A 27465-nucleotide genomic window follows, 5' to 3' on the forward strand; every position below is an offset into this window, starting at 1 on the left:
CGTTTTGGGAAGAGAGTCTGGGATTTCAGGAAGAGTTTTCATTTCTGGGGTTTGCCCCAAACCACATGCCCCAAGCCTACAGAAACCACGTGCCGCAAGCATACAACCCTGATTGGCCAACCCTTGAAGCTGGTTGAGGAAATAGAATCTCAATGGATCGGTGCCAGACCGTACTACAACACCACTACCGCCAGGGGGTGTTGTTGTGTTCGGTCTGGTTTAACCAGGCAATGTATGTCTCTCTCTATGTAATAAAAATCACAACCGTGTGAAGTGAGCAGTGCTGATGATGATGATGATGATGATAAATATAGACCCACATGATGTCTCATCCTTATATTGTCCAATCAGAAAAGGGACATACGGATATGCAATAAGTGTTTGATGGCCAGTCCATTTTGCATGGACATACAGTACACATACAGTCATACACACAAAGCCACATATCGGAGCGGCTAGCATGCACTGACAGAAACGTTTGCCTAACAATGCAGGCCATTGAGGCCCACTGTCAGACACAACAGAAACCTTTGCCTAACAACATCATTTTGCGCCTATGGCCCCTGGGCACCCCCTGATACTCCCATTACTCCCAAATTATGAAAGAAAGTGCTCAAGCATTAGAACGACAATATCAGTCACCAGAAGCAGCTATAGGGATATGTCTTCAACTCATCTAACATGGTTAAAAGGTTACAATGGGTCTATATAGGAAGGAGACGTGTCTAACATAACATGGACTGATTTCAGACACAACAGGGGTCTTAAACAGGGGGTCCGGGACCCCTAGGGGGTCCTCAGAGACAGAGTTACTACAGGGGGTCCTCCAAATCTTTGTGTGATAGAAACCTTTTTCCTCCTTTTTTATATTAACCACTTGAACCCTAGTTTCCATATATTCTGAGAACTTTAGCCAAAAATAGCAGATCTACAAGCTTGTATAACTGCTATTTTCTGCAAAATGGTTTGGTGTAGAGGGGGAAAAGTACAAAGTGAAAGGTCAAGTTTATTAAGTATTGACGGTTCAAGTGGTTAAATGTCTGAAAACACAAATTGACATGAATCCAAAATACACTGATGATCGTGCTGCCAAACATATATGGAATTTAAGAAGAGGTTGTGGGGGTCCCCGCTTCATCTCTCTCTCCACTAAGGGGTCCTTGGCCTGAAAACGTTGAAGACCCCTGACTTACACCATTGTGAACGTAGGTGTGAGGGCCGCATAGCCTCTAGTAGTACAATACACACTGTCACGTGAGAAAGAGGGTGACAGACTCATATGTTAGAGGGTAGATAAGATTGTGGCACATAGGGAGGCAATGCAGACCTTTGAGACATTGATTTATCCCTTGAGGAGGATAATTTAGAATCACATTCGTTGGATAGGCATGTGGTGAGTGTCATGAGATGGTATAGACACCCTGTAGTGTAAATCATACCAATGTAACAACATAGCCACATCTATCAATAATAAACCATGGGGTGCAACGAGTAATGCAATGAATGTATAAGGCCCCCTACTGCACCGGATACACGAACAGCGGGAATATCAACACTCACACTGCGTGCCATTATTCTGGTGAACTATTGTGAGTTAGTTGCACAATAACAATTGGCCCTATAAGGACCTGCTACAATGGCTTCCATCAAGAGAATGAATGTATACTTCTTTGGTGATACCCGTGGGGAAGCTATAAATAAATGATTACTGGCTTAATGTGAGCAGTGGCCATGAGAACATTTGTCAAATGACTAATTGCCCAACAGCCATGCCTTGGTATAACTTTGTATAGGCCTCTCTCCTTTCTCAATCCAAAAGCATGCCTGAAATGTATACATTTTATGGACTTTATTTTCTATGCATCCTGGTAAATAGCCAGCAAAATATTTATATCTTATTATATTTAATGTATAGAGGCACAGTCTGTATCTCTACGGGAATGTTTTAATGGGAGTTTTTCTGGTTGATCTATATTCAGAATACATAATACTGTAGCCTATGTTGTCCATTCTGATAGAGGGACAGAGTAGAGACTGAGAGAAGGAGAGAGGAAAATAAATTATCAATCCATCAGATATCCTGTTTGGCATTCCACCATCTCTATTATAGAGCAGTGGTTTTCAACCAGTGGTCAGGGGACCACCAGTTGTCCTTGAGGGGGTTCCAGGTGGTCCCCAGCTAAATGATGGAGAGTTGGCAACCAATTATGGACCCTCTTTAACTGAGAGTGTAAAATGAAACCAAATGGACCCATTAGTTAAATTATTGTTAACATCTGTCTGCATATAGCCAATACTTAATTTACAAATGACATTATAACATTTAGAATAATTGTTATTTTGATAAACGTTTGCAAAATTGTGGACAAAAATACCAACGACAACAAAAGGTCTGAGAGGCAAAATCTCATCAAATGGTCGTCTTTGGCTCATAAAATAATGGTCGTTGATATGAAACAGGTTGGAAAACACTACTATAATAGAGCTTACCTGTCAACAGCAATTGCTGTCATGGAATAGATACTCGCAAATACCGACGTCACGGGGAAGAAATTGTGGAATTTGCAGTAGGCTTCACCGAAGTACCACTCCCCGTGGGCAGCATAGATAAAGTTTATCAAAGTATTAAATGCGGCCATCGACGCGTCGGAGAAAGCCAAGTTCAAAAGTAAGTAGTTTGTCACAGTCCGCATGCGTTTGTGTGCAAGAATAATCCACATCACAATCAAGTTTCCAAAGACGGCCACTGCCAGGACCAAGCTGTAGGCAACAGACCACATAGCGATGCGCCAGGTCGGCTGAACAAACTGGTTGGTGTAATTCAATGCCGTCAAGTTCGATCCGTTTTGCGGGACAGCCATAATAATTAAGCTAGTGTTATCCATGATTGATTATTAATAACAATACAATGTTTGTATCGTTCTGAAGACAGGAGAACAGCTATATTGCAAATGTGGAAGAGTGGTTTCCAATATGAGGCACCATTGTGCGCAACAGCGGCAACACCAACATCAACTCTCCTATAATAGACTATTTTCTCCTGTAGGTCTAATAGCTATAATATTACGGCGGGAAAATAATAATTTCTCGTTCTCTGTGAAGCAAGTCGGATTCTTCAGTGCCTGTTGAATGTGGTTGAGCGCAGTTTCTCCTCCAGCATCAGCAACAAGCAGAGCTGAACGCGCACCCGCTATGACGCACGAGTCGTGGCACAAGTGGTGTGAGTGATTGATTCTTCCGACCGTTGCTTTGAACTCGGTGAAAAACAACTGTGCGGAATCGGTAGGCTAGGGGATATCCTATATCAATCATGCAGTAGCCTAGGCAATTTTCTCCCCTTTTTTTCTTTTAAGTTCACACACTGCATTGCACTAGGCCTACATTCCAATGCAATGCCTACACAGTGACACAGTAACATAATAACCCAAGACCAAGCGCAAGTGTGTGTGAATAACGCACCATATAGGCTATATAGCTGTCAAGTCGTGTGTCACTGAGTGTGTGCATTAACGCCAGGACTCAGGAGATCACGTTTTCGTGTGTGTGTGTGTGTGTGTGTGTGTGCGTGTGTGCGTGCGTGTCACGCACGCACGCACGCACGCACGCACGCACGCACGCACACACACACACACACACACACACACACACACACACACACTCCTTTTGGAGAGCCAACATTTTAAAAATCGCACCTGTGCGAAATGAGTGCAAACTAATTCCTGCAAGGGTGCCTGTGCAAATCAGTGTTGATAGTCAAGCATATGGCAATATTCTTTTTGTTGTGTGTGATGTCAGAATAGAGGCCTGGTTGGTTTCATATGTGCTTAAAAATGTATTTACATTTTTAGACGTGAGAAGCTTCTATTTGTTTTTGCTAACATGAAGTGTCCAGGATATGGGTTTGGTTAGACTTGGCCCTCGGACTTTGCCTGCATGGGTTTTGGGTCGGGGTCGGCTGGGTGCCGCCTGAAACATCGAGACAGTGACCACAATCTGTGCAAGTGTGGTTGCTGCCTCAGGTCGGCGCCGGTTTGAGCCAACATGGTGATGACCCCTGCACTTGAGGACCCCTAACCCGAGGACTCAAAATGACCCACTAACAATCTTCAGGGGAGCAGTGGTACCGCAATGATCTGGGAAAAGTAGGACGGTCATCTGGAACTGGCAACGTCTCCGCTTGGAGCAGGCGAGAGATTACACCTCCAACCTGCCACAGAGCTGGGTTGTCCCTGTACTTTGGGACGAATTTCGGATTCCTGCATGAGCAAGTGGGCTGGTGTCAGCTGGGCACCTGTGACAGCGACCAGAATATGTGCAAGTGTGGTTATATTGTCTGTACTGTCTTACTGTGGGTGGTGTTCCATGGGTGCCGGTTTGAGGTTCTGTTTTTGATTGGATCGTGCTAGTTTTGCGACTTTGTCTGGGTTTTGAGCTTCTGTCAGCTGAATTCCTTCTGAGACCTGTGACAGTGACCACAATCTGTGCAAGTGTGGTTGCTGTTTCGGATGCTTTGTGATATTCATCTGGCGTCGGTTTGAAGTTCAAACAAAAAACAGAATATGTGGTTTGAGGTTCAGTAACGTCATGGACAGAACAGCCTTTGATTGGTCCATGCTCTGTTGACATCATGGACAGAATGGCTTTTGAATGGCCCGTGCTATGTTGATCCGTGCAATTTTTTCTTGGTTAAACAGACAAAATCCAGAATGTGTGTTTTTTTAGGTTCAGTAACGTCATGGACAGAACTGCCTTTGATTGGCCCGTGTTATGTTGATCCGTGCTATTTTATGTATTTATTTTTGGTTAAACTCGTTCTGGAACTGTCAGACCAATCAAAAGCCACTGTGTCCAGGACGTTATGGACAAAACAGCGTTCTATTGGTCTGTTCTGTTTGGCTAACATTTGGCACCCAGGAGAGGGCCAGTATAAGGTGAATAGAGATTCCAGACTAATATCTACGCAGTGATATTAGTCTGGCCATGCCAGGCTATGACCATGCTGCAGTATTTCCACCTCATGATGAGGTTGTTCAAATAGAGAAGGCATGTGTCCGCGGAATGGGGTGTTCTGAAGCCAGATAGGAATTCGTATTTGTTTTTTTCTCATCAAGATACTTTGCAAACTGCTTACCACAATTCCACTAACCCTAAAGCTGTGTATCCAACATTGAAGTAAGCAATTTACCCCGAGTGAGAGGACATTATGCTCTGATAATGTCCTGTGTGAGGGGGTGATCGCCGAGTCCGATAACACCCTCACACAGGACATTATCAGAGCATAATGTCCGACCCCGAGTGGTAAATAGCTTTTCTACCACTTTTTCCCTTATACATGAAAGAAAACACATAGTTGTAACTTGCAAGGATCTTAAGTTACAATCATTATTGCCTATAAAACTTCCGCGAGACAGCAGATAGTTCCACCAACAACATCTTCTACTCACCAACAGATGGCGCCAACTCCATACTAATCCATGCGTCTAGCTTACAGCTAAGCTAACGTCAGTTAGAAGTACCGTTCCGGCCGTAAATAGAGGCTGTTCGCTTCCAGAAAGGCATAGGTTCAGAGAAAAGGGGCTTTAAAGTTGGCGGATTGCATTGGATCCAAATAAATCGGCGACTATAGCATGCACGTTAGTAAACATAGGACCGTTGCCACGGCCATTTGTTGGTTGGGGGAAAGGTGTTCCGACTACCTCCTGAAGTCCCCGGATGTACACTGAGGCGCATTGATCTCGGACAAGTCCTCACACAACTTTGCGGCAGTTGTTCTGTCATAACCTCCGGAATTTAGCCAATCAGAATCCAGTATTTGAACACGTGACTCGAAAAAGTGGTAGAAGGAAATACAATCACACCATGGAAAAAGTAATTCCATAGCTGAATACTCTATTCTAGTGGTTCTCAACCTTTTCAGGCCGTGACCCCCCAAAAGAATCACATTTGTACTGGGTGGGGACTCCCCACCCTGACAAGCACTTGGAAAAGTTGTTCATTACTTTTGACGCATTAATGGTCTCTTTACATTTATTAAAAATATCCTAAAATGATTTAAATTCTCACTAGTGCACTGTAGTGCAGATACCCTGTATACATACTTCTACTCATATGTTGGTTTGTTTACTGTTGAGTGTAAAAAACTATGTTGCACATTAACACCCAAGGAGCCAAACACGTTCAGTAACGAGTTAAGGCCACTAGGTGTCACCACGCCAAAAGGAGTTGTCTCGTCCCTGAACGAGACAACGAAGGGTTAACTGTACGTGCAGCTGCCTGCCCTCTGAATGACCCGAGTGCATACGTCACCCCGTAGCAGAGAGAGAGAGAGGGAGAGAGAGAAAATGGCGGAGGCTGGTTACATTGATTTCCATTCTACTCTGAAACATAAAAAGGGCTTAATGAGGTGAAAAGAACGCCAGGGAAGCAGAGATCTGATTGTTTTCACGGCGACACTATAACGCGATGGTCGGCTCCCGTTTGGATTTTAGTTTCGCGAGCGTTTGTAAACAAAGGGATTATCAATTGTCAGTGGACACCCACGTGCACACACACGAAGCTTCCGAGGCTCTTCAAAATAAAGCGTGAGTGAACGGCGGCAGCAGCAACAGCTAGAAATGTTATAAACCTGAGCAGCCCATGTGTTAAGCAAATCACCTGGGCACCCCTCAAAATAATTTGGGGACCCAACCGGGACTCCCGGCCCACAAGTTGAGAACCACTACTCTATACAAACAATAAATCCATTAATACACTATCTCCCTAAAGCAAAACATTGTCTTATATGCAGTCCAGTTTGACTATAATTAGTAAATCTTTCCATTTGCAGGCAAAGTGAAAAAGTATATTTTTCCATTATGTAAATTTCTGCCCAATTCTCTATTGTAAGAGGAAGGATCAGTGAGCATTCTGAGCAACCAATGCCTAAGGATGTTTTTTTTTATTTAAAAGAAAGTTATATTGATATACAAATCTATCAAACAGATATTTGTTGGAGTTGGAGTGCCCTGTATGAATGAGTCAGTTTTCCCCAGAAAGAAAATATCAAAGTAAAAAGTATTTTTTTTTTGGAATATAACTTCCAGTGTCTTATGTATCTCTGATCCGAAATGTCTAACGGCAGCCCCACAATATAATTATGTACTCTAAGTTGCGTGCAACATCAGTTCAGGAGTGTAGACCACCCTTTGCTCAACTTAGCCACTCACATCCCCTAGCTTATCACCCACACCTGTGCCCCTTATCTCTCAGCCAATCCACACGTAATCATCACAGTATAAATAACAACCCTACATGTCACCTGTTTGTTTCCGCTACGTGGATTCCAAAAACCCTCCCCCTCCCCAATCACATCCTTCCTCAATATTTTGCTCTACTAACTTGCAACCGAACGCTCTAGAGCTGAGCAAATTTTTGCACTTGTTGTTAAATAAAATTGTTGTATATGCGATGCATTTAGCCTATGTGACTTTATTATGGTCCAAAGGTATACAATATGACAGGAGATGCAGTCTGCCTTTGTTCACATGCAATCATATTTATGTTACGTTCACATTGGCAGCTACAGGCTATACCATTGATTTTCGATGGAAGCCAGCGACTACCATGTTGGCAGGTTGGCATCTGTTAAGGTTCAAGGTTTTTATTTTTTTCATGTACTCTAAATTAATTTGCTTTGTGAATGTGAATTTGTGCCCGTCCCAGGGTGAGGCAGGCAAGTTTTGTCATTTTCACTAACCATAACATCACAAATAATTTACATGAAAACTCGAAATAAATACACAGCATTTATCCTAAAGTGGGAGATTCCTGAGCTACAAAGGACTGATTTAGTTAAGTTATAGCCTACCTCCAAATAATGTCTTATAATTATATCAAATATACTATATCAAATGGAGGAGGATGATTTAATTGTGCCACCTCCGAATTTTGGCTCCAATCTAACCTATACCAACTAGCTAATTACAACGCTCTTGTCTCTGACTTAATATTGAATGTACTAGTACCAGACGAATGAGCCAATTACCAATCTCTCAAGACATGATTCAGCTCTCTGCAAAAAACAGCAGAGGGTGCTGTTTCTTTCCTCTTTTTTTACCAATGGATTCCCTGATTGACCAAATCGGCCAACACAAGTCGACCTTAGATTAACATCAATTTAATAATAATAATAACAATGATCTGTCTTAAGTCAATTAGCCCCTTTGACAGATAGTGCCAGCATTCACCAACACATGCACGCACACAGAACTGATGTTTCTTTCCTGAGACAATGCTGGAATGGTCTAGCTGCCACCATTCTGATATAGCTGAGCTGTATACATCTCATCCTACATGCCATTACTTGTCAGTTTTCAACTGACTGTCAACTTGTGTTATATAAATGACATTACAAAGCAGAGCTTGTAATTAACACTTCCAACATTCTAGCTGGTTGGGTCACGCACACACACACATTGCAATTATATTAAGCTACCAGTAAGACTCCCTAACCGCTCCAGCTATCACTGCTCCCCTCCCTGCGCGCCTTGTGCGAAGCACTGGGGGTCAGCTTGGTTAAGCTGAAAACTGAATTTCCCTTGTGGGAGGATGTAGGTACCGGTAAATTCTTTTTTTTTTTTTTCTTAATCGGGAGATAAGCGACCGCCAGGTCGCAGCGTGATTTTAGACCAAAATGTGTAGGAGCAGTGTCCAAAAATGTGTTTGAAAAAATCGGCCTGATGGTGGCGCTATATGGGACAGATCCATGTTGATGAGATGAGTGTAGACATACTGTGTATTGATTTGCGTGATTTTAGGGCAAAATCTGTTGGAGCAGTGTCCAAAACTGTGTTTGAAAAATCGGCCTGATGGTGGCGATATATGGGACAGATCCATGTTGATGACATGAGTGTAGAGCAAGTGTGTACCGATTTGTGCGATTTTAGGGCAAAATTTGTAGGAGCAGTGTCCAAAAATGTGTTTGAAAAAATCGGCCTGATGGTGGCGCTAGAAGAGGGCCATGTGAGTATTGATTGGCAGGCAAGGAGTGTGTGTGCAAAATGTGGCATGGATGGGGGCAACGGTTGCAGAGATATGAGCAGGGCAAAAGTGTGATGTGTGACGTGTGACAGACAGACTGACTGACTGACTGACAGACGGACAGACAGCTGGTCGAGGTTTTGCACCCGTTTCGAATGGTCGCAATAACACTGTGACATTACATTTGTCATCCCACACTACTTTTTGATGTGTTCACTGTCCAAGGATTCTCCATACACCCTGTCTACTCTGGTTGTACCGTAATGATGTGATGATGTGTTGATGCAATTATTATATCCATTCCCCCAAGATTATTTTCTGCATTTCTATTTTATTATTGATAGAGACAGAAAACAGGGAAAGGAAAGGTTTGACAGATGAGGGATGACATGCAATAAAGAGCATCAGGTCGGTTTTACCACATGAATAAGGATTCATGTAGTACACTCTTACCAAGTGAGCTGAAAGCCCCCCGAGACTTTTCATGCAACCCCAAAACATTGTCATACCATGCAACCGCCAGAGAGAAAGGTGGGAGGCATGCTATTAGTGCTCCTGAGTTCCCCTTTCAGGGGTTAATGGCATAACCTGGAGTAGAAGTAAAGTAGTGGGTTTTGAGTTTAACCACGTAACTCTATCATCCTTGTGTGAGAACACAACATCACCCGTTGTGACGCTAGATCGAATATTTTCATCAAAGAGAATATGTGTAGAGGCGAAAAAAGAGCGGACCAGATAGGGCTTCATAACCAAAGCTAATTCAGTTCAGCTCTGGCTCATCACATCCTCTATTGAACTAAGCCAGCTAGCCAATTGGCTACAGTAGGCTACATTTGGTTTAACCACATCTAACCCTTTATACTTTGTTGGCCAGGGCCCCCAAGCATATATCTTAGCCGAAAGGCTAATCTCTTTGCCGAAAGGCTCACAATGTGTGAACTTGCAGATAGTCTATTTTCTGTGAATGTAGATTATTTTCTCTGAATGCTTACCTATTATGACATGCTCAGAATGTCAGGGGTGATGAAATACCATGATTTCATGGAAATCGCATGCTGTCTTCATGATTTGGTGCAAAATCTGTAGGAGTAGTCAAAAAATGTGTTTTGCCAAGATCGGCTTCCTGGTAGATTTTGGGCAGAGGTTCAGCTCTGGCATCCAGGGTGTGTGTGTGTGTGTGTGTGTGTGTGTGTGTGTGTGTGTGTGTGTGTGTGTGTGTGTGTGTGTGTGTGTGTGTGTGTGTGTGTGTGTGTGTGTGTGTGTGTGTGTGTGTGTGTGTGTGTGTTTCACTGAGATCAAGCCAATGGTGCTTTGTTCCAAAGCCTAGGAGTGGCAGCAGCAAAGGCGCAGTCTCCCCTACTCTCCTCAGTCCGGTATTGGGAACCTCTAAGAGCAACTGGTTGGCTGACATAATTCGCTGCGTAGGGTGTAGGTCTCCAAAAGTACAGGTACTGTATGAGCGTATGCACGTGACATCACATCATCATCATACTCGGAAGTTATACGGGAACTGAGTGGCAAAAAAATACTTTCTGGCCTTGACAGCCCATACATCCAAACATTAATTAATCTGATTGCATTAAACAACCTTAAACAACATTAAACTCACTTGACTTGCCTTTCACTTTATGCATGCACATGCCCGCTATTGGGGGGCCGTATTGTTTGACTGTGTATCATATCGAATCGTTTTGCAATGCAAATAATTGATTGTATCGATACTAAGTAACTGTGCATTATATTTAAGCCAGAGTTTCCCGAGTTATTCCCGATGGTTTTGCGTGCCAGGCCCGAGTTTCCCGAGCTATTAATAAAATAAATCTGATTAAAGACAATCCAAAATCGGATCGCCGATCAGGAGTCACTACCTTTGGGACTGGAAGCGGAGCCGGATCTTCCTTTTTTGGAGGCGGGACAACACGTTTCTCTGTGACCACTTTCTGCTGCGTTTACTTCCTTGTTACACAACACTGCACATAGCTCAGCAACGCTAGCATGGATTAAGATGGCATCTTTTGTCATCGCGAACGGACCACGACATGCACCCGGATCGTGCATGATCCGTGCACCATCGTGCACGCGCCCACGTTAAAAGGTAAGACAATCGTGGCAGTTAACGTGAAAATCGCAGTTTTTTTCGTGGCAGTCAATATTTAGAAGAAAAAAGAGAAAGTGGGGTTAATAACTTTTCCATTCCATATTGTTACACTTGGTCAACAGATAAATGTGTGTATTTTCTGTTCATGGATGATGCGGGTTTGTTCATGTGTTCAAATACAATGTTCATGTATTTGCCTGAGAATGACTGTTTACTTATTTATATAAAAAATAATATGTTTTTTTCTGAACAAAACTGCACTATCCACACGTTTCACACAGATTTTATTTCTTTGCTAAATAGTTACTGTATAGATTTTTGGAGCGTGTGCTAGCACAAGCTCCCAGTACGTGGCTTTGTGTGTCCAATTGTGTTGGTCAGCACGGCGGGATCTGCGCATGTGCGACTTTTACCACGTGCACACACGCACGCACGCACGCACGCACGCACACACACACACACACACACACACACACACACACACACACACACACACACACACACACACACACACAGTCAAGAGATATACCCAGGCATGAGTCCCTTCTCTTGCATGTGACGTCGTCGTCAGCTGGCAGCGCTCAAAGTCAACACTGACTGCACCATGGACTGCACTCACTCAGTGCGCTGCGAGCCACAGTACAGACAGAGGAGAGTAGAGCGCTCAAAGCTCGCAAAGTTGCCGACTGTGGACTGTTGGCTGTTTGATTCGCTTGCATCGCGGTCGTGCGCTATTCTGCATCGATGCGTGATGTGATATTATCAGTTATTAGCCTTGTTGATTTTACGATGATTTGCTAGCTTAGCTACATGCTAACGCTAGAGTGCCGTGACATCTGCCTACAGAAGGAGGCTGGTCTCTCAACTTAAAGGTCCTACACCATGCATTTAAAAATAATTTATATAACACTGTTTGTGTCCCAAAAACGTTTTTGAAAAGGTTTGAGGCTAAATTACCACTCCTGAATACAGAGCCCCTGTCATTTCTGCCTGGCTTTCAGAGCATCTTCAGCTGCAGTACCACCTTGTCCTGAGTGGGAGGACTGCGCTATTGAGCCAGTTTTGGCCCCACACTCCTCCCCACCTCCTGCTCAGCAGGCCTGCCCACCCCTCCCCAACCCTCTCCCAGCTCCTCCTGCCTCCTTCTCAGGCCTGCCCACCCCTCCCCAACCCTCTCCCAGCTCCTCCTGCCTCCTTCTCAGGCCTTGTGACATCACAAATCTGACATTTCACAATCAGGACCGTTCTGAGACATGCTAACATAGATCTGCCCATAAACTGAGAAAGACAAAATGGTCAGAAATAGGACTTTGTGAGGATAGAAGTTGCTGGTGGGACACCAAGAAAATACATAAAAATTGGAAAAATGAAAATTCATGTTGTAGTCCCTTTAAGAACGGCCTAACTGAGCTCGACTCGAGTTACAAGTGAAAAGGATCGACCTTTTCCTTTGACGATGATGGCTAGCTAGATTGCAAAAAGTCAGCCAGGAGAATCCACTAAATGAATCGTCTGTGATTTACAACTGTTTCCCAAACACTGGGTCGGGACCCATGTGTGGGTCGTGGACACATTTTTATGGGTCCCTTCATTTTTAGTTTCCTACTTTTCGTTTTTAATTATTTCAAAACATTTTCAAAAAACATTCCCTCCCCAAAAAAGCTAAACATTTCATTATTAAAAAAATAAGTAAATTACTTTTCTAATTTCATGAATAAATAAAATACAAATGATCTAAGAAATGATCTTAGAAAACAAATAGGCCTATTTAAGAAGTAGTAAAAATAGCCGATCTACAAGCTCACAGTGCACATTGTGTCACTGTCTATGCCTGTCTATTAAAGACAAGTCCCTAAATATTAGGATATTCCTATAACTACCGGTATATCTGTAGGCTATATTATTGTAGATTTTTTTTTATTATTATATCTAGAACAATCGGTGGTAGGCAACAAGTCCTGCCCCCCCACACACACACATGGCTCGAATGACCGAACGAACACATCAACAGACAGAGAGGAGAACGTACAAAGTGTGTGATAGAGTCTGGTTTATTAACCAGGCAAATGTGGCCACACACACACACACACACACACACGCTCCAGTTCGAACCGAGGTTTGATTTTTAAATAATTGAATCGTAGTGTATCGTATCGCCATGAATTAACCAATATCGGCCATGTATCTTATTGTCAACCATGTATATCGTGATGCGTATTGTATCGCTGTTAAAATGTATTAACGATGGTTTTCCTACCGTAAAATCTGAGTGACTGTGGTCCAGACATTGAACTATTAACCATGAACAAAGCCTGTTATATTCCATAATAGTAGGACATGTGCCGCTAAGGGACAAGAGCAGATCTACAAGTGACACAGAGCGACACCATTGTACGAAGGAGTATGAAGCTTAAAGGCCTCTTTCAGCTACATGGCCCTGATTTCCTCACACTAAACCCTGTTAGCACACACATTTACATACCTTTTAAGTTCCATATTACATCATGACCTGCCAAATCCAATCAGAGCAAGACTTGATTTTCACACTGGCACTGGCAGGTGCCAGTGTCAAGACAAGAACATATTTCTCTTGGTAGGAGGAAGCTAATGCATTGGTTTGCTTTGTATTGGGTTATTTGCAAATTATTTTCTCTGTTAGTCTTTTCAACTATCAGACATTTCAAGGTAACTGAGTTGCAATATACCTTAAATGTATTTTTTTTTAGTGTAAAGTATTTGAAACGACTAGGACCTATGTTGCTATACCTGTCAAGGCCATAAATGAAGATTAGCTTTTCAACCGTGTGTGAATTCTGAGCACTGCAATTAAAATATTTTTCATTGACCCCAAACCACTGTAAAATAGTCATACCGGTATCTCTTTTCTCACCATTTTAATTGCATTTCCTTTGGCTTGTATTCATGTGTTTGACCTTTGCAGTATTAAAAGTGTGGGTGGTTAGCTCCGTTTGTCTTTAGCCTTGCACTCAGTATTGGAAGATTGGATGGATTGCCAACTGATGGGAATTACAGTATATAAGGAGAAGCTAATTTAACGATAACATTGTACAATTTCTATGTCTGATTTGATTCATATTTTGTGGTATATTGTACTTAACGTATAATGGGCTTAACCCACCATCGATTTAGTGATTTGTTAAAGGAATGTTGAAATGTCTCAAGTTTAAACACTGTGCATGAGATGATACATTTCAGATGTACAGTATAGGCATCTGGCCCTGTTTGAAACAAGGTCCCCATGAAGCTTGCTTCCATTGATTGAAATTCACAGCAGACATCCTCAGTGTTATAGTTGCTCCCTGGGGGATATTTAAACGATGTCAATTCTAGACAGTGAAAGTCTGTTTCATATTCATATACTGCATTTATGGAAATACTGTATACATAATTCATTCAAATTCAATTATGTTTTCTATAATGGTGCTTTAACTCAACTTCAGTTTTAATCTAGACTTTCTAAAAAATGAATATTTCATAAATGTGTATAACCTTGAAATAATGTTTTCTTCAGATGCCGTACCCCAATATATTTCAAAACAAAAATCTATATTTTCTACTCAAGAATTCAGATTGTTTAAAACCTCAATACATTTTCTTGACAATAGTTTTGTTTCAGTTTCCATCAAAATAGGAAAATTAATGTAGCTAATCACCTCTCCCATGAGACTTTTTCCTGAAACATCACATAACATTAATGCAAGCCACTCCTAACTGGTCGTATGTAATAAAAAGCAACGGGTTGTGCATACATTAAAGCTACAGAACTAGTGTGCTAGTGCTTAGATTTGTATTGTGCAATATTCTTTAAATTAAGTAGGCAGTATGCATATTACGCCATCTAGTGTCCCTTTGGGATACATTCTTATCTTAGTGCTACAAAGTAATGCAACACCTTAACAGATCTTTGTGTGGGCATATCTGACAATGTTATGCTACTGTCACACAAGCAGACTTTCTGCATCTGGCACTGGTAAATGCAAGAACAATTTGACCTCGCTTATGTGGAGGTTAATTTGGTGTGAGAGAGAGAGGGAGAGGGAGAGGGAGAGGGAGAGGGAGAGAGAGAGGGAGAGAGAGAGATAGAGAGGGGAGGGGAGGGAGGGCAATATGACAGGAATAATTATAATTTCCTGTGTAGACCCTGCCTTCTTCTGCCTTGGGTCATTACCATGATTTGGTCATTATGCATCTACTGTAGACGCCTACTCAACATGATTTTCTTGAGGATTTTATATATATTTTCATATGGTTATAGGGCTGTCACCATTACACATTTAAGATGACAATTAAGTGGCAGACTAATTGTGATTAACATCTAATTGTGTTTTTGGCATAGAAAAGAAGAAAGAAATCACTGACATCTTTATACATTTTTATATTTAAAAAATAAATAGGTAATATAACTGATCTACATGCTTTGCTGACGCGTTGTAAGCTTGTAGATTTGCTATTTTTGCTTTTTTATGTATGAACATTTCTTGAACATGGAAACTATTATGACGATTATGACAAAATAATTGCAATTTTCTAAAATAATTGCAATTAGATGATTATGTAATATAGGCCTACATATGGTTTCAGTACATGCACTGAATAGATGACGATAGGTCTACTGGTGGCTTGCTATGTTAAGTCTTTCCATGCAATATGACACTGACAGTATAGTTGACAGTAGGCTAATGCTGACCATTCCCCTTGTTTTTCAAGGAAGCAAATATGGATTGCATTCATTTTAGTACGGAAATGTACTTTGAGACTTCACACTTGAATCCAACATGAAATCTGTCGGTACATTGTTGTCTATAGCACTGCATTTTTATGCATTTGATTTGATTTATTTCTCAAGTATTTCAGAAAACAGGAAAGATTTATTTACAATAGAAATTCAACCCCTTAACTCAATGGAAATATAGCAGAGAAGCAAATCCTTTAAGGTGGCTTCATCACCTGAACATTATGCTGTCACACAACATATAACTGATGTGGGAAATCTATTATGGTTATGTCTGAGTCAGTAAACTCTATGTGTAACCGCAACAGAGATAGAACAGATCAGTAATTCAACTACACCATCCATGCCACCTTGGGAGTTCACCCAAGGAATCCATTAAAAGTGCTAAGGTAACCACTCTGAATGACAATACAGGTTTACAATAAAAAATAATACAAAATACACTTGTAAACCAGCAGAGGCTGGCGAGAGTAGCCACAGTCAGACTGTCTGGGGAGGAGAGAGAGAAGGGTTGGTTTTGATTGATTGATTGATTGATTGATTGATTGATTGATTGATTGATTGATTGATTGACGGATGGATGGACGGACGGATTGATTTATTGATTGATTGATTGATTGATTGATTGATTGATTGATTCATTCATTCATTCATTGAAAGTGACACAGAATTATAATGCTGAAGGGATAACCCAAATAAGCCCAGGGCTTGTTTCCATTAAGGTCCTGTGTATTAAATGTATTGTGACATAAAGAAAAAGAATAATAGGTTATACAGTAATATGCAAAAACATGATAATTGCGACCGTCAGGTCAAGTTATATGAAAAGCTCCACCGGCTGTCTGTCTGTCTGTCCGTCCGTACGTCAGTCTATCTGTCACGGCACACTTTTGCGCTACTCTTATCTCCGGCACCGTTGGCCCTATCCATGCCAAACTTTGCACACACACTCCTTGGATGGCAACTCAGTCACAACCTCCACCCCTCATTTCTCACATGGCCCTCTTGCCTCTTCTAGCGCCACCATCAGGCTGATTTTTGGACACTGCTCCTACAGATTTTGGCCTAAAATCACACAAAGCGGTACACAGTATCTCTAAAGTCATGTCATCAACATGGATCTTTCCCATTTCCCATATTCCCTCCCGATTGGCTACGATTGCCTTCTAAAGTTTGTGTATGCGACCTCACGGTCGCTTACCTCCCGAGTCTTACTGGTATATGCTAATTGTCTACTATAAACATACCCAATGGTTACACTGTAAATATCCTTGCACCTGAAAAAGACAGGATTTTTTTCCCAAGTGAAAATGTCAAAAACTCAGTAGCTATAAAACATTCCTGAAAATGATTTGACATTAACTTCCTCTTCCAGGGTTAATAGTTGAAGGTCTATTGTTTGTTCAGCAAACACACACGCACGCACGCACGCACGCACGCACGCACGCACACACACACACACACACACACACACACACACACACACTAGTCTTGTCCTGATGAATACATAGGCTACATACGTATGCATTCATTATAGTTATACGCACGCACACACGCATGCACGTACGCACGGCGCACACACTCACTCACTCACTCACTCACTCACTCACTGTAACTGCAAGTCGATTCCTCGTTGAGGGGAACACGTGATTTTTTTTAAACTTGGAAACTTAGACCGGGAATCAACGCATAATCCTTTAATCCCTAATGTATTCATGAAGTAGTCTGGACTTTAACAATTGGCTTAAAGTGGATGTTAAAATTCAGGTCTGAGTCGATGACTAAATCAGATGTCTGGCTGGGTTTATTTTAAAGCTATACTGTGTAAGATTCTCAACTAGTGGTCAGTAGCCATATAGCAAACCGCGGTCGCGTTCGCGTCTTTCGCCCATTTTTCGTACCTTCACACCCCCGCGTCTGCCTCCACAACGCCGAGAGCTATCTTTGGAGGGGTCCCTGGTTCCTGTGCGTTCAGGCATTCCGGAGAAACGGACTACTTCACCCTGCCTGGTAGGCGAGATTACCTTTTGAGTAAAGAGACACACGGGCGACTACAAATATGGCGACCCCACTTCAAGATGCGCTGTGATTGGCCGGTAGTGTACCATGTGTGCATGATCGGCGATGTGATTGGGCAACGTATACACAACGTATACAGATGATGCAGATTACGTCAATTTTGCGCGAAATCCGGTCCACGGCCAGGATCATAGAAAACATATAAAGAGAAGGCTTCAGAAGCTGAAAATAACGGAGTGGGTGTTCTAAAACTTTAGCGATTTAACAGTTAGGACAATTTTAAGATTTGTTTTATAAAAAAAGTTACATGGTACAACTTTAACTTTACTGATGCTGAGTAGTGACCTTTAATCTCCTTTGTTCCCCCCAAAAGAATTTTACTTCTGTTGTTTAATTTAAGGAAGAAAACTCAAAATACTTCAGTTGTCTTTGTTTAATTTATATTCATTCATAAGCGAGGTCAAATTGTTCTTGCATTTACCAGTATAATAATAATAATAATAAAGATAATACTTCACTTATATAGACTTATATAGCACTTCCTACTCAAAGACACTCAACAAAAACATTATTAAAGAGGTAATCATATCATCAAATAGCACCACTCACTTCACAATGTAATTGTTTATCTATGTCTCATATTATCAAGTAATGACACGCTGTGCTCCTAGAGTTGTAGGGGGCACTGGGAGAACCCAAACATGTGTCAAGCTATGAGGATCAGTTTGATCCCTGAACAACTAATTGCTCCCGATGAGCAGGTCGGTTCCTTGCATGGTATCCTCCGCCATCGTTCTGTGAATGTGTGCAGAATGTAATGTACATTATGAATGGCCTTGGATAAAAGGCACTATAAAAATGCCCATTTACCATTCATTTATTTACATTTATATTGAGAAATCCTAGTGGTCAATTCCACAGTGACACAGTGGTGAATTCTCCCATGGGAAATCTCTTCTATAGGTTGCAATTTCCACAGTCGATAATATTATATTTTGCAGTCAAAGCTTCCAAGGCACTTATCGTCACAGTGCAGCCATGCCCTATAAGGTTTGCTTCCAATTTCAAGTCACAAGGTGTGAAACACACACATTAAAAATAAGAGATTTAAGGCACCCACTCTTGTGTTTTTGTCGAGTTCAATGATAAATTTGATGACTAATGATTTGCATTACATATATATCCTATTCCTCTGCACTTCTCTTTTAGAAACGTAATGTTCAAAGCGTGTCTTCACCATAACATTAACCACATTAACCCTGGCATCCATATCATCATTAACATCAACTGTATTTATTTATTTAAATGTAACCAATATAAAACTGTGTACTGTAGATCTGCTATTTTAGCCATATGTAAGTGGTTAATGGAGTTGAGCAGTACAGTATCACACAAATCAAGCCATTAAATGCAATACTCCAGGTCCACGACATAGGATCTCAAATCCACTCGATCCAAAGTACCTCGCCAATGACAAATCAATACAGCTCTGCCTCAACCTTGAAACCATCTCATCTCTCAACCAGCTGTTTCAAACTGTTTGCTTTGCACAATCTATTATAGCACTATCAGCAGCTTGATTTAGGCATAAACACTGAGATACACCTGTGTTGAGGGACAAACACAGGGGGAGGATTGAATTGGTATCACATGCTCCTCTGCTCTCAAGCCCATAACTAGAACTGAGGGATTTCCATCCATTTTATTCCCTCTGAAGTCTGACTGCACATACAAAGGCTGTTAGCATCACATGTGATGTGATAGGCCTAGCAAAGTTATTTTGGAACCCTAATGGACGTGGTCTGCAACTCTGTAAAAGAGGTAAGGGCATCCGTGGCCTCATGAATACTAAACGGGGTCCTTGAAATAAAAACAAATTGACACACACACACACATGCGCGGGCACACACGCATGCACGCACGCACGCGCACACACACGCACGCACGCAAACACACACACACACACACACACACACACACACACACACACAGGGACGTGCTGGCCATTGGGAAAAGCGGGACAACTCCCGAACGGCCGGTTCATTCCCGGCCGGTCCAGGCCGGCCATTAGGAAAAAAAATTAAAATACATTTTCAGCCTTCGTTCCATTTTGGGGGCTGGGCGGCCAACAAAGTAAATCGTCACTGTCGGGCAGAAACCTTTTTTCGCAAAGCAAAGCCCTGCTTCACCATACAAGGCCGTCGCACAAAAGTAGTGAAAACAGCAGATCTACAAGCACACAACGCCTCGCACCGCGAGGCGTTGTGTGCTTGTAGATCGGCTGTTTTCACTAGTTTAAATCATTTTTAAAATGATACATACAAAACAAACGGTTTTGGACATACAAGGTTTCCACCCGACAACGACAAAATTTGACTTGTGTAATTGGCCCACTGACTTGTCACTTGTTATGGCAAAAAGGCAAATCTTTGAGTAGCAGCAGCGCCATAGAGAGATCTCTCTCCATAGCGCGCAGTGAGGGCCTCTACAACTCTTTTTCCCGGGCTGAATCAGGTGCCCAGCACGTCCCTGCACACACACACACACACACACACACACACACACACACACACACACACACACACACACACACACACACACACACACACACACACACACACACACTACCACACAAAGACCAAAGACCTTTTATTCATATTATATAGCCAACATTGGAAACCTAGAAACCAGACAGTCAAGATGCAAATCTGTATGTTTCAAGTGTCCATAATCAAAGAACATACAATTTAATCAGAGATGGAAATCACTAATGGAAAATGAGTATGACATTCCTGCAAAGAATGATTATATTTCAGGACTCGTGATAACACACCATGTGGCACAATAGTATACAGACAGACAGGGGCGTCACACCAAATTCTGGGCCCTGGGTACAAGGATTCACTGCGGGCCCCCCATGAATGTTAACTATTGAAAAATAGCAGATATACAAGCTCACAGGGCGGCACCGAGTGCCGCGCTGCAAGCTTGTAGATCTGCTATTTTTGAAAAATCGTGAAAATGTGTGCCAAGAAACCTGTTTCCATGTCAGTGATGCTCAAACTTTTTCATGTGAAGGACCCCCCCCCCCCATCTCAAAATATTTAGTTCCAGGGACCCCCCAGAAGCATTACAAATGTTCACTTAAAAAATACATATTCAAAGATTTGCGCACATTTTCACGACTTTTAAAAAATAGCAGATCTACAAGCTCGCAGCGCGGCACTCGGTGCCGCGCTGTGAGCTTGTATATCTGCTATTTTTCAATAGCTAAAGTTACTAGGGCCCCTCCACCTTGGGCCCTGGTAACTCAGTCCCACTTTCCTACCCCTTGTGACGCCCCTGCAGACAGACAGACAGACATATCACATTGTTGGCTGGACCTGAAATAAGACTGGTGATTAAAAAAAAGGTGTCAGGTATTATCCATGACAATACTTCTTTAATGTTACCATCTATAGCAGGGGTCTTCAACAGGGGGTCCGGGACCCCTAGGGGGTCCTCAGAGTTACTGCAGAGTTACTGCACAACGCCTCGCGCTGCAAGGCGTTGTGAGCTTGTAGATTGGCTATTTTAGGCAAAGGGGTTGGGTGTAGAGGGGAAAAAGGGCAGACTAAGTACAGAGTGAAAGGTCAGGTTTATTAAGTATTGACGGTTCAAGTGGTTAAATATCTTTAAACACAAATTGACATGAATCCAAAATACACTGACGATTGTGCTGCCAAACAATGAAACTATATGGAATCTATGAACAGGTTGTGGAGGTCTCTGCTCTCTCTCAGCTAAGGGGTCCTTTCCCTGAAAACGTTGAAGACCCCTGGTCTATAGTTTCGTTCACGTTCGTCCATGTTCTATTGATCAAAGGGATTAGTCCCATGCAGTGATTTTTCACTTACATGACATGCTGTACATTTATGGGTCAACACCTTCATGTTTTGCAATGTTGAAATGAATGTATGCTGCAAACATAAAAAGGAGAAGATCATGGTGTAGGTGATCACTGATTATAATAGATAATATATAAAGGATTATATAAGAAGATGTCAGTTCCAATGAATGAAACCAGGGATGTATATAGCCAAATTACACCATAGATCAAATGTTGAAATTCACAATCACTTTGCAGCACAACTAATATAAATGTTGTAGCCTATGTCAAACGTTCATATGAATACAGACATTATATTGAAATTCCATTCTTGAAAATGTGCAGTTATACAAGAAATATTTAATGGGAGGACTTAAAGGACAACTCCACCCTAAAACACTTCTAGGCTCATTTTCCTACTTATATTGACCCAAAAGTACTGTCCATGGGGTCTATTAGGCATGCAGAAATGCCCCTGTTGTCAGTTTCCCCAGCAGAACCCAGCAGCTCTCATAGCACAGAGTAGAGCCTATAAGCCTATCACTTTTTACACTATTTGTTGTGGTCAAAGGTGTTTTTATTTTTCATGAATGTGTTAATAGTTGTCATTACAAACACATCCATGCCATCGTTGTCCCACAAAAGCCATCACACTCTGCTAAACAGATGTTATGCTTTTATGTGTTTTACCAAGTCCCGGAAAAGATGCCCTGTGATTGGCTAGTACAGTCACTTTGATTGGCAGTTGTGCCGAATGCTCACCCCAAAACATGATTTATGAGATTGTGGTGGCTTGTGTTGGACAACCAAGGCAAGGATGTGTTTGTAATGACAAACAAAAAAAATAGTGTAAAAGCGATAGGCTTATAGGCTCCACTCTACGCTACGAGAGCTGCTGTGTTCTGCTGGGGAAACTGGACAACAGGAGCATTTCTGCCTAATAGACTCCATGGACAGTCATTTTGGATCAACATAAGTAGGAAAATGAGCCTAGAAGTGATTTAGGGCGGAGTTGTCCTTTAATAGTTCAGCAAGTGTCTTTTGCTCTTGTCATTCATGTATTTCAACTAGCAAGTCCAAGCTAGATAGTAAAGAAGCTGGATAGAAAATCTATTTTTGTCTGCGTCTTTCACTTATGTGTCTTTTTTCTCCTCCTTTTCCTCTTTATCTTCTTTCTCCCCCTCCTTAATTATTTCCACGTCTTTCACCTCTTCCTTCTTTGCCTCTTCCTCTTTTTTCTCTTCCTTTTTCTCCTCTGCGACTACCTGCGCTGCCCTTTTCTCTTCTTCATCCTCCTCATCATCTTCCACCTCCTCTCCTGTGAGCCGCTCTAGCTCAGCAATACGCCCTTTGATGGCCCGCCGCGCGTTCTTGTTCTTTCCCAGGATCCTCTTTAACTTGCTCTGCATCAATTCCATGTTGCCGTACAAGCCGTTCACTTTCCCCATCAATTCCATGGTCTCGGGTATGATTTTAGAAGGGTCCAGTTCTATGAGATTATCCTTCATCAGGATATCCCGGCCCTTCTCCTCCAACATAGCCTTGGCATCGGGGTATTCCGTGAGGGATTCCATCAGGTCATCCTTGGACAGACAGAAGAGGTCAGAGTACCCAACGCTACGGATATTGGCTGACCTCCGGTTGCCCACTTTGCTGCCTTTGATGCCGAGGATGCTAAGATCACCGAAGTAGCTGCCGCTGCCCAGGACAACAAACTGGGTCACGCCATCATCAGCAACAACTGCTAGTTTGCCATCTTTGATGATGTACATCTCACGGCCAATGTCGCCCTTTTTACAGATGTAGTCGCCGGGGCTGAAAACCTGTGGTCGAAGCTTTAGCACCAGCACAATCAGCAGGCCTTCTTCACACTCTGCAAAAATACGGACCTTCTTCAGAGTGTCCATGTGCACTTGGATAGCAATTTCAGACCGTAGCTTGTCTGGCAGATACCTCAGCACCTCCCTCTCATCCTGGGCTTTTCCGGTATTCCATAGATAGTCAAAGTACTTGATAGTACGTTCTTCAAGCTCCGCACTGACATGCCTCACCTACAATGGAAAGGAAATGTAACTTTCAGAATATAATAAAAAAGATGAAGATGATTATGTTGTTTGGTAATTGTATTACATGTTTTTTCACTTGATGCACCCTGTACAGCACTTTGGGCAATTTTTTTTTGTTGTAAATGTGCTATATAAATAAAGGTTGATTTGATTTGATTTGATTTGATTTGATTTGATTTGATTTGATTTGATTTTGACCCCCCCAACCCCAACCCCAACCCCACAATTGTAGTGGAGAAAAGATACTCACATGCATGTATTGCTTGATGTTGTCAATGCGAGACTGAAACTGTGCCTGGGCAGCGTTCATGTTAGAGATCATTGTGGCAATGTTTCCCACAATGGTGGCAAAGACCAAAACCCCAATCAGGAAATCCGACGCATGATAGAGGAACTCAATGTCCTTTTTTGGACCTGGCATCTCTCCGACAGTTGTTAGGGTCATTGTGGACCAGTAAAGGCAGAAAGAATACTTCCTCATTAGAGTTCCAAACGCGGGCTCTTCAGGGTCATCCAGTGCAGGGTATACCCAGTCATCGTCACCGAAACCGATCCACTTGGAGAAAGAATAATACATACAGGCATTCCAATGGATGATGATGATGATATACAGGATCAAGTTGCCAATGCGGAAGATATTTGGGTAGTTTGTTTTAGTCTCTGTCTTTTTGAAGAACTCAAACATGCGGCCAACCCTCAATAGCTTGTTCATGCGTATCTCAGGGTAGTCAAGGCCAAAGTAAAGATAGAAGATGTCAGTAGGCAGCATAGACACAGCGTCCAAAATGAACTGGACGCTATTTGTGTAGCGGTCCTGTAACCTCTTCTTATCTTTTACTATTAGACCTTGCTCCAGGAAGCCTGTGTGGAGAGATTTACAGTATGAAATTGATAGATATGCTGTGTTAGATTGAAATGAAAAGGCTGTTATTCTATTATTTACAGAGATTATTATTTGTGCGGCCCACAGTAAATTGAAATGAACAAAATGCATTTCACCTGTTCTGGTCCTGAACACCATGTCAGCTATGTACATGAGGTCTGAACTGTAGTCCAAAAGCACCCAGTAAATAATGTAGTCATGCTGAAGCTCCTCAAACGTGGCCCTGCATGTCAGCATTTAAAACAGAAGACACATGAGCAAGACATTTCTGCATTTTCAAATTTTATATTTAACATTTTCTACGGTGGGCCTAATGCCCATCATACAGCATACATTATTCGTAGGAAAGTTTTCCTTGACTTGAATGATTGTTGAATGATCTGGATCATGTTCCATTTTTCCCTTTTAGTTTCTAATGGCATGTATGTACTGTATGTAGGAGCCAGGTGTGTATTTGGACTACCTGTGCTTTGCTACTCCTTACACCCAACAGGACATTTTGGCCAGTGAGAGGCACTACATGAAAAGCCATGGGGTTACCAAAATAAGAACGTTTCATCCTTCAGTCTGCCAAATTAGACTATCATACAGTTGGTAATGTGGACTGTGGTGTCACTACAAATGGCCATGGGTTCACTAAATGTTTAAAGTTATTTACTGTATCTGGGAGTATGAATGTGCTCAGCAATTTTCTGCCCATTACATTCTGGCATATAGGGGTGGCACAAGCACTTATCCTCTGTAGGGAGCGTGAAGGTGCTGGTGCACAGCGAATTCCATTCCAAGACATGTTATTATTTTGGAACAAAGTGCTGGACCAATGAACAAACAGACAGACTGTCCAATATTGCCATTTATGGAGCCCTATAGGCTAAAAAGGATGAGAGGATGACTGTCAACAGGGTTTTCTTTTAAAGGGGCCCCACCATGCTTTTCAAAATATATATTTTATATAAATATCGGTCCATAATACGATGTTATACAGGTTTTAGCCTAAACAACCACTCGGATATTTAAATTTCATGTTTTGTCTGTCTCTAATTCCAAGCTATTTCAGATGCAATACCAAAATGCCCTTTGTTGGCAACGGGGTGCTGTCTTTGGGCTAAAATTGGAATGATACAGAGAAGATTAGCATGGTACCACGATGAGAACCATGTAAAGTCAATCCAATTCAAGACAATTTTAGTACCACTTTACTTCATGGTTCCACCTCATATATATTGTCTCAGTAGAATATTAGCCTCACATAGCCAGGCTTACTCATCTGCAAAGAGAAAAGCCTGGTCAAGATATGAAGCAGAGAGAGTTCTAGGAGGTGGGGCTGAATTTTCACGGAAGTTGTCTTTTTTTCACAGTGCGGTGTCCCTGCAAACGTGTTCCCTGCTGAAAAAAAATCTGTTCTACTTCTCCCACTCCATTGGTTGCGCTCGCAATAACAATATACAAACAAAAACTTTGATTCGGACAACGTTACACCTATTAAGAGCGAGTTAAGAGCTACAATCTTTGTGTTTGTTTTGCTGGGGAATGTAAATAGACCCGCAACACATGACGTAGCTTCCGTTAAACGCAGCACTTCCGCCACTTCAGCTAGAACCAACCAGAAGTCATATCTTGCCCAGGGTGGTAGTATATAGCCTCCCAAAAAGTACCGCCCTCAATAGGAAATGAGCCCCTTTGTGACATAAGCAAGGCCCCGATTTCAAAAGAGTACCATTCAGACACTCCCATTCAGAAAATCACTGAAATGAAAGGCAAGGCTTAGAGTTAATGAATGGTTTTTTGGGGGGCTGGAAGAGACCAAAAAAACAAGGAAAAAACTTAAGATTTGAAATTCATGGTGGGGCCCCTTTAAGGAGATTAGTAGTGTACTGACCAAAATATTACTGTGGTTGTATGTAAAGAGAGGGCAACAAAGAGAGAAAGAAGACTCAGAGTAATCATATTCACTTTACGCTATGACCATAATTATTACCTGGCAACAATCATGATCCAGTTGTACATGACTGGACATGTGATGATGAACAGCCATTGGTAGTACAAACCCCCATCTGGGTTTATGACAAACATTTCTTTTGGCCTGTAGGAAGAGACAGACGTTTATATCGTCACTGTCGGGCAGAAACCTCGTATCTCCAAGTTTAAAATGTGTACGTTTTTTCGTAAAGTAAAGCCCTAGCTGCTTCATCATACAAGACTATCGCACAAAACTGGTGAAAATAGCAGATCTTCAAGCACACAACGCCTCGCAGTGCAAGGTGTTGTGTGCTTGTAGATCGGCTATTTTCACAATTTTAAATCATTTTTAAAATGATAAATACATAACGAATGGTTTTCGACATACGGTTTCCACCCAACAATGATGATATGGATGCATTCAGCACTGAAAATGTCTGCATCAAAAATTAATCTTATAGTGGAAACAATGAAATATCAAATGAAAAGTTCAACGTAGAACTTACTTGTTCTTCTCTTTTTCCGCCTTTTCTTTTTTCTCTTTCTCCTCCTTTTCCTTTTGTTCTTTCTCTTCCCTTTCCTTTTGTTCCCTCTCTTTCTCCTCCTTTTCCTTTTCATCTTCCTCCTTTGCTTCTTTGTCATCTTCTTCCTTTACTTCTCCTTCCTCCTCCTTTTCCTTTTCCTCTTTATCCTTGTTCTCCCTGAAACACATGTATCAATAAATTAAAAGTATCAATACTGCAATGAGTGAAAGTCTGGCATTCAAAATGTACTTGAATAAAAGTATGAATATCAAAAAGT

General features: G+C 41.9%; 2 protein-coding genes across 2 annotated transcripts in view; both read right to left on the reverse strand.

Moving 5' to 3' along the window:
• tacr3a (tachykinin receptor 3a) overlaps positions 1–2861 on the reverse strand; it is a gene marked incomplete at both ends in the record, with an annotated part of 70895 nt that extends 68034 nt beyond the window's left edge. The window contains one exon of the mRNA XM_080722585.1: positions 2491–2861. Within this exon, the coding sequence (XP_080578711.1) occupies positions 2491–2861 (371 nt within the window). The remainder of the gene's footprint in view (positions 1–2490) is intronic.
• A 20028-nt stretch (positions 2862–22889) lies between these two features.
• Positions 22890–27376, reverse strand: cnga1a (cyclic nucleotide gated channel subunit alpha 1a; the record flags this gene model as incomplete). Its single annotated transcript, XM_080722586.1, has 5 exons — positions 22890–23807; positions 24073–24683; positions 24822–24928; positions 26684–26788; positions 27171–27376. 5 exons carry the CDS (start codon positions 27374–27376, stop codon positions 22890–22892), a joined length of 1947 nt encoding a protein of 648 aa, XP_080578712.1.
• Positions 27377–27465: the final 89 nt, after the last annotated feature.

This window comes from Nannobrachium achirus (assembly GCF_963921795.1).
Source record: "Nannobrachium achirus genome assembly, chromosome: 3".
In the NCBI taxonomy this organism is placed as follows: domain Eukaryota; kingdom Metazoa; phylum Chordata; class Actinopteri; order Myctophiformes; family Myctophidae; genus Nannobrachium; species Nannobrachium achirus.